General features: G+C 59.8%; 1 protein-coding gene across 2 annotated transcripts in view; it reads left to right on the top strand.

Annotated features, from left to right (window-relative positions):
- Window positions 1–8019: 8019 nt before the first annotated feature.
- The window catches only part of IQSEC1 (IQ motif and Sec7 domain ArfGEF 1), a 129204-nt gene continuing 120161 nt past the window's right edge, over window positions 8020–17062 (top strand). The window contains exon 1 of one of the 2 annotated variants that reach the window (XM_046659965.1): window positions 8020–8538. In XM_046659965.1, coding sequence (XP_046515921.1) covers window positions 8471–8538 — 68 coding nt within the window. In that variant the 5' untranslated portion in view covers window positions 8020–8470. Of the gene's footprint in view, window positions 8539–14572; window positions 14674–17062 lie in introns of those variants that run through there. The other variant, XM_046659984.1, reaches the window with a different exon arrangement.

The following is a 17062-nucleotide window of genomic DNA, read 5'->3' as shown; positions in this document are numbered from 1 at the left end:
TTCTAGTTGTGGGATGTAGGATGCCGCCTCAACGTGGCCTGATGAGCGGTGCCGTGTCCGCGCCCAGGATCCGAACTCTGGGCCGCCGCAGCAGAACACGCGAACTTAACCACTCGGCCATGGAGCCTTCCTTCCTTTTTCATCCTTGCAGTTTATTTATTGATGAAATTGGCCATTTGCCTTTAGCGTGTCCCACATTTAGGGTTTTGGCTGATTGCCTCCCCGTCGGTGTCACTGAACCTGTTCTTCTGTCTCCTGTAGTTCCTATCAAGTGGGAGTCACATCAAGCAGCTTGATTAGACTTGGGTGCAATATTTAAGCCAGTTGATTTTAAAGCAAATATTAAATAGCATGAAGTTAAATACTGGAATGTCCACAGAGAGAGTCTGCATTATGAAGATGGCGTGAGGATAGAGCTGGGACCTGTCTGTGTCTGGAGGAGAGCGGTGGAGAAGGATCAGGAGGGACAGACTCAGACAGGTCCTGGTGCTGAGAAACAGCCTGAGGCAGCGGATGAAAAGGGAGGGAGGCAGGGGGCCGTGAGGAGGTGAGGTCCTGGCCCGTGGTGGGATGGTCCTTACTAGTCCTCTTTAAAGGAGGTTCATGGGAGGGACTTGTGCGCATGCACACACACACACACACACACCCCCCATCAAGAGGAGTGCTCCTTGAGTGCACACCAGAACCCAGGGTCCTGGGAACCAGGGGCCAAAGGGTTTAGGCCTTTCAGCACGGGATGGGGCTCAAAGGGAGCAGCTTTTCTCCTTTGCCTGAGAAGGAGCTAGGGAATGAGCACAGTCTGCAGCACAAGGGATTTAGGTTAGACGCTGAGAAGGACTTCCATCCAGACCAGGGAAGTGGTGTTGCAGCATGGGTATAGTGTGTGTTTTGGAGCAGAGTTGCTTGGGTTCAAACCCTAGCTCTGTTGCTTCCTCTTCATATAGCCCTGGGTGTGCTGGGAAACCTCTCTGTGCTGCAGCTTCCTCCCCTCTAGATGAGGTGATGACAGTGCCTGCCTCCTAGCACGGCCTAACGGTCAAGGAGTCCGTCACAGGCACTGGTGCAGAAAGGCTCAGCAGCCGTTAGCACTGCTGTTATTGGATATGTCTCTCCCGGGAGTTTTCACGATTGCCACACCCAGAAAACGCAGATGCGGGAAGCCAAGGGGAGCACTCTTTACGTTCATAACCCTCCACGTAGCTGCACAGAGGCCTCCCGCAGCAGCAGCTCCTTCCGGTCCCCGTCCTCACAAGGCCCTGGGGCAGGGTCTCCTCTCCTCATCTTGTGGAAAGGGACACTGAGGTAGGGGTGGGGGTGTGAGGAGCAGCTTGTGAAGACCCCATGGCCGGTGCAGCTCAGAAGCAGGGAAAGGATACAGGTCCTAGAGTCGGGACCCGTGATTAGAGCCCCAGATCTGCTGCCTCCCAGCTGTGTGACCTTAGCGAAATCACTTCGCACCTCTGAGACTCCATTTTGCCATCTCCGACGCTGGGGAGTTGGGCTCGGGCACACGTTGCTTCTGTTGTCAGATTTCCCTACGTGGCAGCTCAGGGCAGAGACCCTGGTACCGCCTGCCTCCCCAGCACCAAAAGAGAACCAGGTCAGAACTCTCAGAAGAGAGAGCCCAGGAGGGCTGCTGTCCTTCTGACTGACTGCTGATGTCACACCCTGCCCTTTGGACTCGTCTGTCCCACAGCCAGGCCACCTGCAGGCGTGTTCAGTGCCAAGGTCTGGCTGTGCCTCAGCCCCACCTGGCGGCCACCATAGCAGGTTCCTGGAGAGACAGCCCCGCCGCAACCTCCCCACGGATGCTCAGGAGCTGCCCAGGATCCTGTTTTCCCTCCGCTGGTAAACTTGATAAGATTGTGCAATTGTCTTCATACTTCCTGGCCACCTGCTGCTGGAGACAGCTGACAAACAGAGGCCGTACAGTGAGCAGGCCGTGGCCCCTGATGCCACCCACGGCAGCTCACTTCTCTTCTCTGGGCCTCAGTTTCCTCATTTGCAAAAAGAAAGGCAGAGGGATCAAGTGAGAGCAGATATGCATTCATTAACTCTCCCTCTGGGCCGAATCATTTGCTGGGTGCACCAGAAACTGATGAGCAAACTGCATGCCCACCTCCCAGCTCACTCCCGGTCTGGTTTTCTCGGGGCCACAGGGACTGTGAGGAGCCTCAGGCATCTCTGGGGCTCAGCCAGTCATGGGCAGCTTCCTGGAGGAGGTGGCAGCACAGTGAGGCTTAAAAGGTGAGAGGGAACAAAAGGTACGAGAGCCGGCCCGTGGGCCCCATGCCCACAGATGTCCTTTATTTGGCCTGCGTGGGCTCAGCCCACATGGCATTTAATATTTCAGTTTATTGCAAACATCTCAAAACCAAGAGCTTTTATGCAAAAATCTGAATTTCTGACTTTTGAAAAACCAGAGCCCTCATTCCTACAGAACGATTGTCCCTTTAGACCAGGTATAGTCCCCAGTCTGGGAACTTTGTCCCACCTGGTTATCCCCCCAAATGGCTCCACACTAGTGTCCCCATGTCCCCATGACCTTTGATAGAACCTCCACCCTCCTGCTCCCTCAGACCAGAAACCCGGGCACCACCTTCACGCCTTGTTTTCTCTCCCGCCTCATCTCATCCATCAGCAATCCCTGCCAGAATGTTTCTAGAATGCAGTCGCTTGTCCCCGCCTCCCGGGGCCAAGCATCAGCTACTCCTTGGTCCTTGCTTCTGCACTGGCCCCCACAGTCCCCCACAGTCTCCTCTCTGCACAGCAAGCAAAGCGAGGCCCTGCGCACCCAGTAGGGGGCTTGGACACTGCCCTCGCACTTCCCAAGATGGCCTCTGTGAAGCTCTTCTCCGGCTTCTCCCCAACACCTGGCCTGAGTCATGGCCAGTCCTGCCTGACTCCTGAGCTCTTAGGGGCCTCCTAGGCCTGAAACAAGATGAAAAACTCAGGTTGGCCAACCATCCAGGAGGCTGGGAGCCCATGTGGTCCTGTGACCACTGGGAGATGATAATGATGCTGCTCCTTCGGGTTATTGTGGAGCATGCAAAGAGCTGAACTATGTGGATGCTCTCCCCCACCTTCCACGGGCTCTCAGGGCACTGAGGGAGGGGGCCACAGACACAGGTAATGCACCTGCCAGGGGAGAGCGGCTGTGGTCCAGGCTCCCAAGTGGAGAGGATGTTGGGGGGGAGAGGGAGCCAGGGGAAGCTACCACCCAAAGAAATCCCCTGGTTCATTCCATTTCTTCACGGCACAGTTTGCCACCAGAAGTCCTGGTTGTTCATTTGTGTACTTGGTGCTGGTTATTCCTCCCAGAATGTCAGCCCTCCCAGGCTCCATGGTGGTCTTCACCAAGTCCTCGGGGGACCTGGCGCAGAAGAAGGCAGTCAGTACATATTGAGCGGATGAAGGAACAAAGAGACGAATAGTTGGCTTCCTAGAGGTAGTGGCCTTTGACTTGCTCCTTGAAGGATAGTGGGTTGGGTTCTGGCAGGAACTAGCAAGCTCACTAAGAGTTCACATGCACTGCTGGCCACGATGCCTGTGTGTGGGAAGGGGACGGCGGTGAGGGAGCTGGCAGGAGCGGGTGTAGCACCTAGGCCAGCAATGGTGGGAGGCCTTACAGCCCTAGAACTGATGGGGGAGGGAGCGAGAGAGAGCTGCATGCAGAGGGCCACCTGCCAGGCACTGTGGCTATGGAATGGCAGTGACTACCCGGACTGCCCCTCTCTCCTCCAACTCCTGCTCTCCTGCCAGGCCTCCCGCTGGCCACACCCAACAGCAAACAGAGGGTGTGGGCCTGAAGATGCCATCCCTGGGCCAGAGCAGAGGGAGAGCCATTTGCAAGGCACGTGAAGAGGAACCAGCTCAGGTGTGGAATTCCCGGTCCAGGGTGGGTAACCCTGGAGGCCCAGGAGGGCTGGGGGGTATGGCTGGAATAGGGGCCGCCTATGGTGTCAGGAAGCTCTGTGCAGACGGCACGAGGCAAAGGGCTTGTCCGCCCGGCTTAGGTTTGGCCTTTCTCCTGTGGGTAACCATCAGCCAAAGGGAGGGTGTTGTCTATTAGAACAACCCTTATGGTCGACAGCAGTAGAGGGACCAAGGACAGGGAGAGCTCTGGAGAGGCCACAGGAGATCCAGCGAGCAGGGAGGGAGCCGAAATCTGGCCTCATAAACCCGACCGTCATCTGCAGCTCACTGCCGGGAGTGGAGTTCGGGGGCCCATCCGTGGGTGAGACAGTAGCTTGAGCGGTAGCTTGCCCCTGAGTCAGAGGCAGAAGTTGGGGGGTCTCAGAGCCCCAAGCCTGCAGACACTCCTCACCAGGCAAGTAGAGAGGATAAGCCCAGCCCGGCCTGGAGGTTGGCCTGAGACTCAGAGGAGGAGCGCACCCCCCAGGCCCCATCACCCTGAACAGGGTCCTCACCCATTGCCCTCCCTCCTGGGTCTGCTGCCTCCCTCAAGTGACCACAAGCCTGGGGCTGTGTCCTGCCCTCTCAGGCCAAGTTCACCATGGCATCGGCATCGCCCAGGGAACAAATGTATCCTTTTCTTTGCCTGGGCGGCAGTGACCTCATCCCCAGTGGGCCGTGTGAGTCACCAGGCTGAGGGTGGAGGGCTGGCCAGCTCTCCGAAGAACCCGGCTTTGGCTGTGTGGCTGGGGAGAGGGAACAACTAAGGGTGTGAATGCTTCCATGCGGACCTGCCCAGTTGGCCAGCTCCTCTCTGCTGCCCTGTGGCCGACAGGGGCAGGAGGAGAGGTGGCTGTCACTGAGCACTGATGCGTGCCCAGCGGTGCCAGGGGTTTTTGAAATGCCCTACAGAAGATGCCCCTGAGGGGTTAACTCTTGCACCAGGGTCACACGGTTCTGTGGAGCTGGTCTCACTTATGCCTCACCACAGCTGGGAGGGCAGGGGTAAACTGAGGCTCAGAGAGATGAGATGACTCCTGTAGGTACAAAGGAGTCAGAGATGAATGAGGAGTCTGTCCTGCTCTCAAGGACAAGCCACCATCCCTGGTGACGATAGGAGTGTCATGAGTCGGCTTTCAGGAAACCTCAAAGCCCTTGGAGCCTCAGTTTTCTTTCCCTAAGTGGGGATAATGACGTCTTCTTCTCAGGGCTGTTGAGAGGCCGAGAGGGGACATGATGAGAACAGCTGTGAAAATTGTTGGGGGAGCCCCAGGGCCCCCCAGCCACCGCCGGGCGCTCCGCTGTGTGACAACCTCTGCTGCCCTCCGCAACCAGGGGCCATGCAGCTCAGATTCCAGGCTGGACCGAGTGATAGCTAGGGAGTCGGGGCAGCCAGGGCCTTCTCAAAGCAGATCTGCAAGGGCCGCCCCAGGAGGGAGAGCGTGGGAGATGGCTCATGGGTTGGCCCCTGCTGGGTGGGGCAGCTGAGCTCCTTCTGTGCCCTCAGACTCACCCCCAAGCCTGTCTGAGAAGTAAGCCCTGCCCTGTGGGAGCTGGGGAGGCCACACCCACCCCAGTGCCTCAGTTTCCCCATCTGTAAAGTGGGAGGAGAGAAGCCCTAATGTGATGCTGTTGGAAAGAGAGGGACGTAGGTGGATGCAGCCAAGAGGAGGAGCAAAGAAGGGAGGCCCGGGCCCTCCAGAGGTTTTGGTGACAGGGGTGTCTTCCAGGAGAGGGACTTGGAAGGGTCCCCACAAGGGTCTTGGGCCTCTGGTTCTGAAAATGACACCTTTCTCTGATATCACTTCCGGGGCAAAAAGATGTCAGCCATGACTGCAGTTTGGTGCAGGATGGGCATGGAAGATGCACGTGACCAATACTCCTCCCAGCTGGGTGCTGAGTGTCCTGGTGCCGAGCCCCGGCCCCGGGGGGTCTGGCCAGAGCCTTGGGCTGTAGGACCCAGGAGACATGGGAAATCAGAGCCTGACAGGCTCCATGAGGGCATGGTAACCAGAAAGAGAGAAGCCAGGGATGTGACAGACCATGAGTGGAAACCTGGGGGATCAAGTGAGAGGCAAAGGGCTGACAGAGAGGCTGGGAGGAGAGTTCAGGAAGATGCCTCAGGAAGAGAAAGAGGTCGCTGCAACCACCTGTTATAGCTCTTGACTCTGGGGGGGGCAAGCGGCCAGCCCAGGCCAGAGGGGATGCATGGATGGGTGGATGGTCAAATGGATGGATGGATGGATGCAAGGAAGAGGGGATGGATGGATGGTCAAAGGATAGATGGATGGATAGATGGATGGGTGGATGGAAGAAAGAGGGGAAGGGAGAGAGGGAAGAAGGCTGGAAAGGAAAGAAGGGAGGAAGAGGGAGAGGGGATGAAGAAGAAAGGGGGGTGTGATGGATATGTGAGTGGATGAATGAGTCCATGGGTGGTTAGTTGGAGAGGAGGGTGGGTGGCTGGATGTGTCAGTAGAGGGGTGAGCGGGTGGAGCCGTGTAAACAGGCTGCCTCTACCCACAAAAGATGTTGAGAAAACTTCTGCTAGTAGGACAGACCAGATGAACTCTTGAATGGAGGTCTTACTCTGTGTGGCACAAGGAAGTGAGGCCAATATGAACAGTGACAGGGAGGCTCCTGTCCAGGGCAGAGTTTTCTTAGGTCAGTGGAGACCCGTGATGGAATGGGCAGCCTTTGTAGGTAGTGAGCTTCCTGTCACTGGGGGTACTCAAGCTGAGGCTGGGCAAGGAGCACCCATGGCAGGTAGAAGCCAATCATGGTAGCTTCTGATGAGGAGGAGAGAGAACTTGGGTTCCCAAAGCCCCCAGGGAAACCACAGCCTTTGTAGAATTCCGTCTTGCTTTCAGATAAAAAGTTCTTCCCAGCTTGAGGGACAGACAAGCAGGCAGCTGCTGGTCCTTGCTGTGGGAATCAGGCTGGAATCTGAGACACAATTCCCATCCTGCACAGGCCAGGGCAGGGGCCCAGGGTCAGAGCAAGGCTTCGACCTGGAGCCCTGGGCTCAGGCTCAGCTCTACCCTCCCTGATTGTCTGTGTAGGTGATGCCTCTCTCTGAGCCTCAGTTTCCTCAGGGGTGAAATGGGGGCCATAGCACCCCCTGGACATGACGGTAGTGGCAGCTGTGCATGATGCCCAGGGCCATGCAGGGTCTGGGATCCGGGCCCACCTGCTTTCCGGGGGACTTCCTGGGGGCTGTGGTGGGGAGAAGTGGGTCTGTGAGCACTGACCTTGAGCCGTGACTCACTGTCCCTGGGGGCTCCGCCTGGGAAGCCCCAGCTGCCTGCCCTGGGCTGGGCCTGGGAGCAGCTGGTGGGGGGCGAGGGCGGGGGCTCCAGCTGGGGCCCAGTCTGGAAATGCCCCAGACCCAGGTCAGGCTCAGACCCGAGGCTGCTGGGAGGGGCCCCCAGCCCTTAGCCCGCCTCCGCCTCCCGTCTCCACACAGCAGAGCTGGCTGGCTTTTGTCCCTCCAGTGCTGGGTCCTACAGCCAGGGGGCCATGGTTCAAATCCCATCTCTGCCACTTCCTAGGTCTGTCACCTGGGGTTAGTGACGTCCCCTATCTGTGCCTCAGTTTCCTCATGTGTAAAATGGAGCTGATAATAAAATCCACTTCATAGGCTGTTGGGAGAATTAGGTGAGCTGGTTCTGGACCTGTCAAGAGCTTAGGCCCGTGTCCAGGGCTCCGCGAGCCTGAGGTCATCAGGGAGAAGTAAAGGCCAAAGAGGGGCGGGCCGCGCCCAGTGCCGTCACACAGCAAGGAGGGGCCTGGCCGGGGCTGGAAGCTTCATCTCTTACCGGGTGGAGCCCCTCGAGGGCCCGCTGCTCTTCCAGGAAGCAGCCGAGATTTTGCCTTTACTTTGTCCCCTGTCCACGCCGAGCTTCCTCCCAGAGCCAGCAGCCCCTTTCTCGCTGGCCAGGGCTGGGGTGGGGGTGGGGGGGGGGCGGGCTGCGGGCTCCGGCGGTGTTGGGTTTAGGCCTCTGGGGAGCTAGGGGAGGATGTGGGCCCGCCCTCGCCTCCCCGCCCACCTCCCTCCCTCCTGGCTCAGCCTCTCGGTCCCAGTCCCAGGCCAGCCCCTGGACACAGGACCGGCTCTGGGCTCCGGCAGCCGCGCTTTCCCTCACCGGGCGGCGGACGCCCCTCACCCGGCCGGCCCGCCCGAGTGACTCACTGCTCCCCTGGCCCCCAGCCACCGCCGTCTCCTGGCAGGAGGCAGGAGGCGCAAGGTTGTGCAGAAGCCACGGGGTCTGCTCTGCGAGGGCCGCCTGGCCGGAGGGTCTGGAGCAGCCAAACGGAGCCGGCGCCCGGAGGCTGGCCCGGGGACAGCAAGGCCGGTGGCTGGGACCAGCAGTGGCCTGTGGGACTCACTGCCTCCCCCTCTCCTCTGGCTTTTGGGACTTTTCTTTCTTCTTCCCACCATGAAGAAGGAAGTGACCTGAGAGCCAGCAAAGAGAGCCAGCCCCTGGCCAGGAGGAGACCAGTGTCGGAGGGCTGTGGCCGTGGGCCGCGGGCAGCTCTCTCCTCCTCCTAGCCAGGCATGAAGGGTGGTGGCAGCGCCGTGTGGAGCCTCATGTGGAAGTACTGCATCTCCGTGAGGACCCTCAGGTATGGGGGAGCCGTGTGTGGATGAAGCACCTGGCGAGTCAGGGCCAGCAGCACAGCTCCGGGAGGGCCAGGGCAGCTGGGGGAGCAGGGGTGGAGGGCAGGAAAGCCATGCCTGGCTCTCCGGAGAAACCCAGAGTCTGCACTGGGAAGGGAGGCAGGCAAGCGGAACAGGGGGCAGGGAGTGGGTGGGGGCTCGGGTGGGTCCTGGAGGTGCCAGCGGCAGGTATAGCATGGTTGGCAGACTGCCCAATGTGCACAGGACCTGGCATTTGTCGTGTAACACACTGGCACTGGGCACAGCTGTGTGACCTTCGTCCTGTCCCCTACCACCTCTGAGCCCATTACCCATCAGTGAAATGGGACTCACGTGTGTCCCTTAAGGGCTCAGTGTAGGGCTGTTTCCTAGACTGTCAATGGCAGTTGCCTGGTGGCAGAGAGCTCAGCCCAGACCCAGGCACCAGGCCGCCCAAGTTGACACCGGCCTTGGCGTTGTCAGCCGTGTGAAGTGGCGTCACCTCTGCCCAGTTTCCCACCTGCAGATCCTTATAGGATTAGTGTGAGGATTAAAGGAGGTGACAAACAAAGAACAGGGCTGGCACAGTGCCAGGCGCGATTACGGCCGCTGTGACCTCAGCCAGACAGCTGGGGAGGTGTGCCGGTGCCGTGGGGGTGAGAGGGGGGCGGAGCAGAGCCCAAGCTCCTTGCTCCCCGCGGAGAGACAGCCTCTTCCCGGGTTGGCTCCTGCCTCTGCGGCAGCTGAAAGGGTTCAGACCAGGGAGTGGGAAGCCGGATCCTGTGTGACCCCAAGCGGGCTTGTCTCAGTCGCCTCGTCTGTGTGGGGCGTGGGAGAGTGGGCGGGGCCAGGATTTGTACTGGGAGGGGCGCAGAGGCCCTGCCTGTTTGGAAGCATCTTTTTGAATACCACCTAAGGGCATATTTTTTACTTAAAGGGGAGTTTTACGAAGGGTATGGGATTAGAAGATTGTCTCTTGGAGCCAGCCGGGTGGTGCAGCGGTTAAGTTCACACGCTCTGCTTCTCAGCGGGGTGCACCGGTTCAGATCCCGGGTGTGGACATGGCACTGCTTGGCACGCCATGCTGTGGTAGGTGTCCCACATATAAAGTAGAGGAAGATGGGCACGGATGTTAGCTCAGGGCCAGGCTTCCTCAGCAAAAAGAGGAGGACTGGCAGTAGTTAGCTCAGGGCTAATCTTCCTCAAGAAAAAAAAAAAAGATAGTCTCTTTCTTTCTTTCTTCCCACCTTCAGTGCCTGGTGTATACACTACAGAAAACTACCTTCCTTCATTTCTTCCTTCCTTCCCCAAATATTTGTCATAGCTTATGGGAAATACCTATAACAAATTAAATAGTAAAAAATCAGGACCAGGAATTTAAAGCACAATTTAGAGCAGGATGTCATGACCTTGGGAAAAAAATAGAACAGAGTGGAGATATGCAGGGTCCTGAGGTCCTTCTGTTAAGGTGAACATTGCCGAGCTTCCTGGCAGCCAAAGAGAAAGAGGAACCCCACCACCCAGCTCACTCTCACTGTGCTAAAAAGCCGTCATTACAATGGCCACCGTTGTCCCTGCTGCTGGGTGGGAGTGTCTGGGACCCTGGGCCTCAGCCTGGACGGGTGGGTGGCTGTGAGTGGGAGGCGTTTCGGGACAGTCCTCAGTCCCGAGCAGGCTTTAGGAGAACAGAGCGGCCAACGAGGGCAGAGGCGTTCTCTTGGATGGGCGTGCGGCTGGCTGTAGGAATGGAGAGAGGAAAGCTCGCCGCTGGAGTGAGTGGGTGGCCTCCTGTCCCTCCTTAGACCCTGGGATAGACCTCCTCGAGCTGGCACCTTGGAGGGCGGACCAGGCGGGGGGCGAGTCCCGGGCTTGGGCAAGCGCCCTGTGTGCCTTTCTCTCCAACCGCAGCTGGATTTTCCTGCATCTCATCCTCTCCCTCGGTTTCCGGGGATTGGCGCTCTGGAAACCTCGGGGCTTGTTTACAGGATGCAGCGGGCTCCACACTGGGAGGCCCGGCTGTGCTGTGCCAGGGGCTCAACCCCTCTGAGGAGGAGGAGCCAGCCTAGCAGAGCCCACAGACTGGCCTCTGTGTGCCTCAGTTTCCTCATCTACCAAGTGGGGATGATTGCAGAGCTGTGACAGGGTCGTGTGGTATATAGCCTTGCGTGGCGTGGCTCATAGGGAGTGCTCGCTGAGTGTTTGTGGCCACTGGTAGCCAGACGGTGGCCACAGGCAGGCCCGCTTCGAGGGCCGGTGTGAGTGGGATGGCTGCCTCGCCGTCAGTGGTGGAGGAGCAGTCGGTCTGGGGATGGGCACCGTAATTGGCACTGGGTTTGCCCCAAACCCCCACTTAGCACCCGTAAGTACAGGGCCCCTCTGTGGTTAGCTGGGAAGATGGGCTGTGGGGGCTCCAGGAGACGTGCTGTGCTCTCCAGACCCCTAACCCATTTTGTTGGGGACCCCAAGAGAGCTAAGGCCACTCCCCAGGACAGACAGACAGACACACATCCAGGGCAGGCCCTCAGTGGGATCCCTGCCCCCTCAGCTGCCAGGGGAGACCTGAGTCAGCAGGTCTGCGGCCCGAGGCGGGGCTGGCGGCCGCCACAGGGACAAATTGGAGGGTTGCGATCAGAGCGCATAGTTTTCCACTTGCGTCTTCAGATTCCCCTCCGAGCGAGCCTGTCGCCCCTGGCCGGGTCCGCGCACATCTGGAAAAGCGCGAGGTGCGTGTGGGGAGCAGGCTGCCGGCCGGCCCTGGCCCTCTGCCTGGGGGTTCCGTGGCTGCAACCAGGAAGCTGGGGGCAGGGTCTCTGGGACTTTGGCCTGAGGTCTCTGAGAGGGGACCCTCCAGCTCTGGCCCATCTGCTGGACAGAACAACTTAGGAGCTGGCACAGCGGGGTCCAAAGGCAGCAACGGTAGGTTGTTCAATGTACAGTCTCGGGCATGTTGCTAAACCTCTCTGGGCCTGTTCCCTCGCCTGTGTGGTGAGGAGAGCAGTGCCAGCGGGCGGGCTTCCTGGGCAGATCCTGAATGGGTTCTGTTGGCTCGGTGCCCAGTGGAGGGCGTCCCTGTGGCCCTGTCCCCTTCTTCCCTCTGAGTCCCCGTGGCGGGCAGAGCAAGTAAGAGCAGCCTGAGTCTGAAACCCAGCTCAGCCCATCTGCGGCCCCAGTGACTTCTGTTCTGAGATTGACCCTTAGGGCCTGTGGGCCTGCCCGGGCGGGTGGGGGAGGAGCTGTGGAGCAGCCCTCTCTCTGAGCATGCACCTCTGGGTCCCTGTCTGTCACAGGCTTTAGTCTGTGGTACTCATAGTCCTCAGCCTCTGGGGTCAGGCAGGAAAATCACTTTTGCATCTGGTGTTATTTTGGAAACGAAACACAGTTTTGTGCCTTGAGGGCCAGTGGGGCATTTGAGCTGCCTGGTGGGCAGGGGCAGCCTACTTGGGGTGTGGGACGGAGTGGGGGGAACCTGCTGAGCAGACCCTGGCCCCTCCCCCTCCCACCCGTGGTGCATCTGGGGAGGAGGGCTGGGGAGCAGCTGGCAGCCAGGCTCCGGGAGCTTCCAGGGAGCTTCCCAGACAATTAGCCATCTGATGCCCCTCGGTGGGGGGCCCCGTGCGCACACCTCCTGGGACAGGGAGCTCACCGCCTCACAGCCTGGGCAGCTCTGACCTCGGGAAGTCTTTCCCGCTTGGGACTGGCCCTCTCTTCCTGTGATATCTCCCTACACAAGCGCACACACTGGGGGGCTGGTTCTGTGCACCGACCCCACCCCGTCTGCCGCTGTGTCCTGGCGCAGCCTGCAATGGTCAGGACTCCTGAGGCTGAGGATGGGTCTCCAGTCCCCACCTCACCTCCTTCCCCTTCTGGACAGGCCCTGGCTGTCCCTGCCCCTCTCTGGGCAGGACCAGAGCCAAGTACAGTGTAGGGCAGGAGGTCCTGGGCAGGGTGGAGCCAAGCGGCTCCGGCCCTGGCTCTGGGCACTACCCAAAGCACACATGGGTTCTTCGGGAAGCTGCTTTACCCCTTCACTCCTGGGACTCCCCACCGCCTCAGCCCTGCAGGCCTGCCCCCCCCCCCCCACCCTGCCCCTGGCTGCTCTCTTGCCCATTCCCATCGGTCTTTGCGTGGGAGTTGAAGACCTGTACTGTGCCTGGCACCATGGCAGGTGCTCAGTAGACCTCCTCACGTGCAGCCAGCTAACATGCACCCTGGAGGTGCTGCCCACCCGATAGAGGGGAGCCTGGCTGATTCGTTTCCCTCCAGGTCGTTGGTGAGGAGGGCGCTCACTCGGCGAGGTTGGCACTTGTCCTCAAAGAGCTCAGAGCCAGGCAGAGAGACTGTGTGAGCACAGGCAGCCCCGCCGACAGTGGAGAGGCTGAGCACCTCCGGTGTGCCAGGCCTGTGCTAGGCCCTGGGCACACAGCAGTGAGTAGGCGGACAGCCCAGGCAGGAGAGAAGCAAAACAAACAGATGAAGATGTCTAATGGTCAGAGGCCAGAGGATAAAACTGGGAGAGATGAGAGAGTGATTGGGGCGGAGGGGGCCGCGGGAGCTGGCGGGTCAGGAAAGGCCCTTCTGAGGTGTCCATTGACTGAAGAGTGGAAACGCTCATTGTGGTGCCTCCCTACAGTGGAAGGTTAGGCAGCCATGAAAAGGAATGCCATGCTGACACGTGCTATGATGTGGACCAACCTGGACCACGTGCTCAGTGAGATGCACCAGGCGTGAAAGAGCAGAGCATGTGGCTCTGTCCATGTGAGTGTCCACAGGAGGCAAGTCCACAGAGACAGCAAGTGGATAAGTGGTTGCCTACAGCTGGGGCAGGACAAATGGAGAGTGACCACTTAATGGTCAGAGTTTCTTCTGGGGAAGATGAAAATGTTCTAAACTTAGATGGTGGTGATATTTGCGCACTCTGTGAGTATACTGAAGTTGTTGAACTGTACACTTTCAATGGATTTTATGGGATGTGAATTATATCTCAATAAAACTATTTTTTAAAAAAGGCCTGTTTTGGGGGTGGCCTTGAGTTGAGAGTGGCAGGAAGGAGTGAGCTCATGAAGACCTGGGGACGAGCATGCCAGGTAGAGGAGTGAGCAGGTGCAAAGGCCCTGAGGTGCCTGCATGCCCGACATGTTTGAAGAACTCAGAGGAGGCTGGGCAGGGCCTGGGAGGGGAGGAATGTGTAGCCACCATGGTCGGCAGGGCCAGCTCCTTTCGAGGGCTCAAGAGCACCCTGGGGCAGGGGAGAGACAGGCGGGGTTGAGCAGGATGGTGACACGACGTGCTTTCTGTTTTAAACAATCTCTGGAGCTGCTGTGAGGCAATGGGACTGTGGAGAGGGAGGGGCGGGCTGAGGGGACCCAGAGACCAGTCAGCGGCGGTGACCACTGTCTGGAAGAAGGACGATGAGTGATGCCAAAGGAGACAGACTGGCAGACTGGCAGTGGGAGTTCAGCTGGGGACCAGAGCCCTGGGGGAGGGGCCCAGGCATGGTCTCCAGGAATGCGGGTGGCCGGCAGAGGGGCAGTGGTGAGAGGGCTCCCCAGGTGACCCCACTGGTGCGGGATGGAGAGCTGAGTGCATGGGGGCCTCAAAGATGCGCTCCCCTCCCCCAGGTCCTGTTGGGGCCAGAGCTGCCGTCAGAGTCAGTAGGGCGGCCTCTCTCCAGGGCCACCTGTCATGCGCCTTTGTCCGGCCTGCTCAGGCTGGCCCTCAGTGAGAGTGTCGGCACCCGTGTGACCAGAGACCCAGCCAGCCTGGTGCCCGAAACTCGAGTGGCCCCGAAACGCGATCAGCCGCCAGAGACTGGCTGGGCAGGGAGCTGTATTATTTATTGACCGGAGCCTCTGGGCCTGCCAGGTGAGGCCATTCGGACTGGCCAGGTCCTGAAGGAGCCCTCGGACAGTGTCCGGGGCCCAGGCGTAGGGGGGCGGGGGCCCCAGGGCGCCTGGCACCCTCTCCCCGGGGCGTGGCTTCCTGGACACCGGCTGAGCAGGGAGGAAGTCAGACGTCAGGCTCCACAGCAGGGAGGGTCCGCAGCTGGTCCCCAGGGGCCGCTGGGCAGGCCCGTGCCTCTGCCGTGCCTCCAGGAGGACCTCCGCCCTCTCCCCCGAGACACTGTGAGTACCAGCGCCTGTCGGGGGGGCGGGGGTTTGGCCGCCTGAGAAGCCTGTGGGGCTGCCCACCGACCAACCTACCGGCAGGGCAGCCTGCGTGGTGCGGTCTCCGCGGCTCTCGTCGCCTTCCCGCTCTTTCTTGGAACAGTTTTTCTACGCCCTCCCCTCGCTGCCTGGATGGCACGCAGGCCGCCGCGCTCCGGACCCCAGGTGTTTCCCGCAGCTGCTGGAAGGGCGGCCTGGGCTGCAGGAGGGAAGTCCTTGCCTTTCGCTCCCCTGGGCGTTAGACGGGCCCCAGGCCGGGAGGAAGGTCTGGGGCCCCTCAGCCCCCTCAGGCCGATTGGTTCTTTGCCTGGGGCTCTCACAACCACCCTGAGAAAGAGGGACTCTTGGCCACGCCCATTCAACAGCTGGGTAAACTGAGGCCTCCAGAGGTCACACAGCTGCCCTGGGCCCGGAGTGCAGTGGGTACAGTCTCCTACCCACTGCTGCTCCTCACCCCGAGGAGCGTGGGCTTTGAGCCCTGGGCGCTCGGGCAGAGCGAGCGGAAGCTTCCCCAGGCTCCAGGACCTAGGATTCCCGACCGTCTGGCAGTCCATCGAGGTCAGCTTTGTGCTGAGAGGATGCTGCCTTGGGCAGGTCTCCCCAAACACTCCCTGGGTCATGTCCCCCTCTGTGCAGTGGCCCAGTGTGTCCCATCAGGAGCCCCCATGAGACGCTGATGACTTCAGCTCCTTTCTGAAATGATCAGAGTGGGGCGTTGAGGACCTGCAGATCTCAGGGCCAGGAGGGACTTGGGGCAGGGTCCCCTGGTAGATGGGCAGCCCTGGACACACGGAATGAGATTCGGTGAGGCTGTTTGGTGCTCTCCCTCGGGAAATCCCCTTTAGCGAGACGGGGAACTGGGGCCATCTGCGCCTCGGAGATTCCCTACTGACTCTTGCTTCCCCATCTAACCTCCCAACAATCCTGGGAAGGAAATAACTGTCACCATTGGTTATGTGGCGACTCAGGCCCAGGTGTCAGGACACCTGTGCAATGTCCCCAAACGGGCAAGTTGGGGAGCTGGGGCCTGAACTCGGAGTGAGTCCCACCCCCTCAGTGTGTCATGCAGCCTCTGGAATGCGGGGAACAGGGGTGAATGATCACCTGACTGCCTCATCACTGGGTCTCAGTTTTTCCGTCTGCAGTGGCTCGGACTCCAGTGTAAGGAGGGCTGTCTGTCCCACTGGCCTCAAGAGCCGGGGCTGGGGTCAGGGGTCAGGGGAGGCTTGGCTGTGGGAGTGAGAGCTCCCAGGGCTGCTGTCCCAACATGGGTCACCAAAGGCTTCCTCTGACCCATCCGTGGAGCTCCCTGATGACCCCAGTGAGCCAGGGGGCCATGAGAGGACCGCAGGTGGTGAGGCAGCTCAGGGCCCAGAGCTCCGGCCCCCAGCTCAGTGGTCTCCAGCCCTGCGTTTGCTGGGCTCTGGGGTGTAAGCTGAGGAGCCGGGGACCCACCAACGCCTTTCTGAGGGGGAGGCCCATTCTGTCCTGAGGGTGGGACAGAAACAGCGTGACCAGGAGCCAGGACAGCTGGGCTCTGGGGCAGGCATCCCTGCTGGCTTGCTGGGGCCCTCAGACAAGCTCCTTTCCCTCCGAGGCTGCGTGTCCTCACCTGCGATCCGGCTGGCTGGAGTCGGGAGCCTTGAAGCACTCCAAGACTCCGTGCAGAGTTTCAGGCTCATTATGTGTTCATGTATTCATTCGGTCATCAGACAAACGTTCATTGAGCACCTATGCGTGCCAAGCACTGTCTTGCCTTCGAAGATACAATAGTGATAAACAAACCAAATAAAAGGCAGGAGAAGGGGGCAGGCAGCTGGGGAGGGGCACCTGGCCCACGTGTTTTATTTTCATGGCTAGATATGACCCATTAGAAAACAAAGCCAGCCAGCGCGCCATATTCATCACCTCACAGATGTCACTGCTCAGGGTGAAGCGGAGTTAACAGATTAAAAAGTGGGTGGATGTGAAGTCAGTGTGCAGAGCAGCTGGCGGCCCGAGAGGGCCAGAAGCCCGCGCAGCTGTGGGACTCCTGGGGCTCTAAGCGGATCATGGCGAACGGGGCTGAGCGTCACTACTGCACAGCCGAGAGGAATCTGGGCTTTGAAGGGACCTGGCCATCCACAGCCACTCCTTCTCCTGAAGCTTCTGGAAGTCCCCTGACCGAGTCCCTGTTATAACATGACCGTCCTCAGCGTGGCTCTGCTGGGAGGTCCTTCACACGCCACCATCCCGTGGGACCCCTCCTGACCCTCCCAGCAGGAAGCGGCTGTGCGGACGTTGGGGTCCAACAGGTGCCCGTCCAGGCCCAGCTCGGCACTCCCCCGTGCAAGGCTGCTCAGGTGGC

This window comes from Equus quagga, chromosome 1 (assembly GCF_021613505.1).
Source record: "Equus quagga isolate Etosha38 chromosome 1, UCLA_HA_Equagga_1.0, whole genome shotgun sequence".
In the NCBI taxonomy this organism is placed as follows: Eukaryota; Metazoa; Chordata; class Mammalia; order Perissodactyla; family Equidae; genus Equus; species Equus quagga.
Note: the sequence above shows the minus strand (reverse complement) of the source record. Positions and strands in the feature narration are given on the sequence as shown.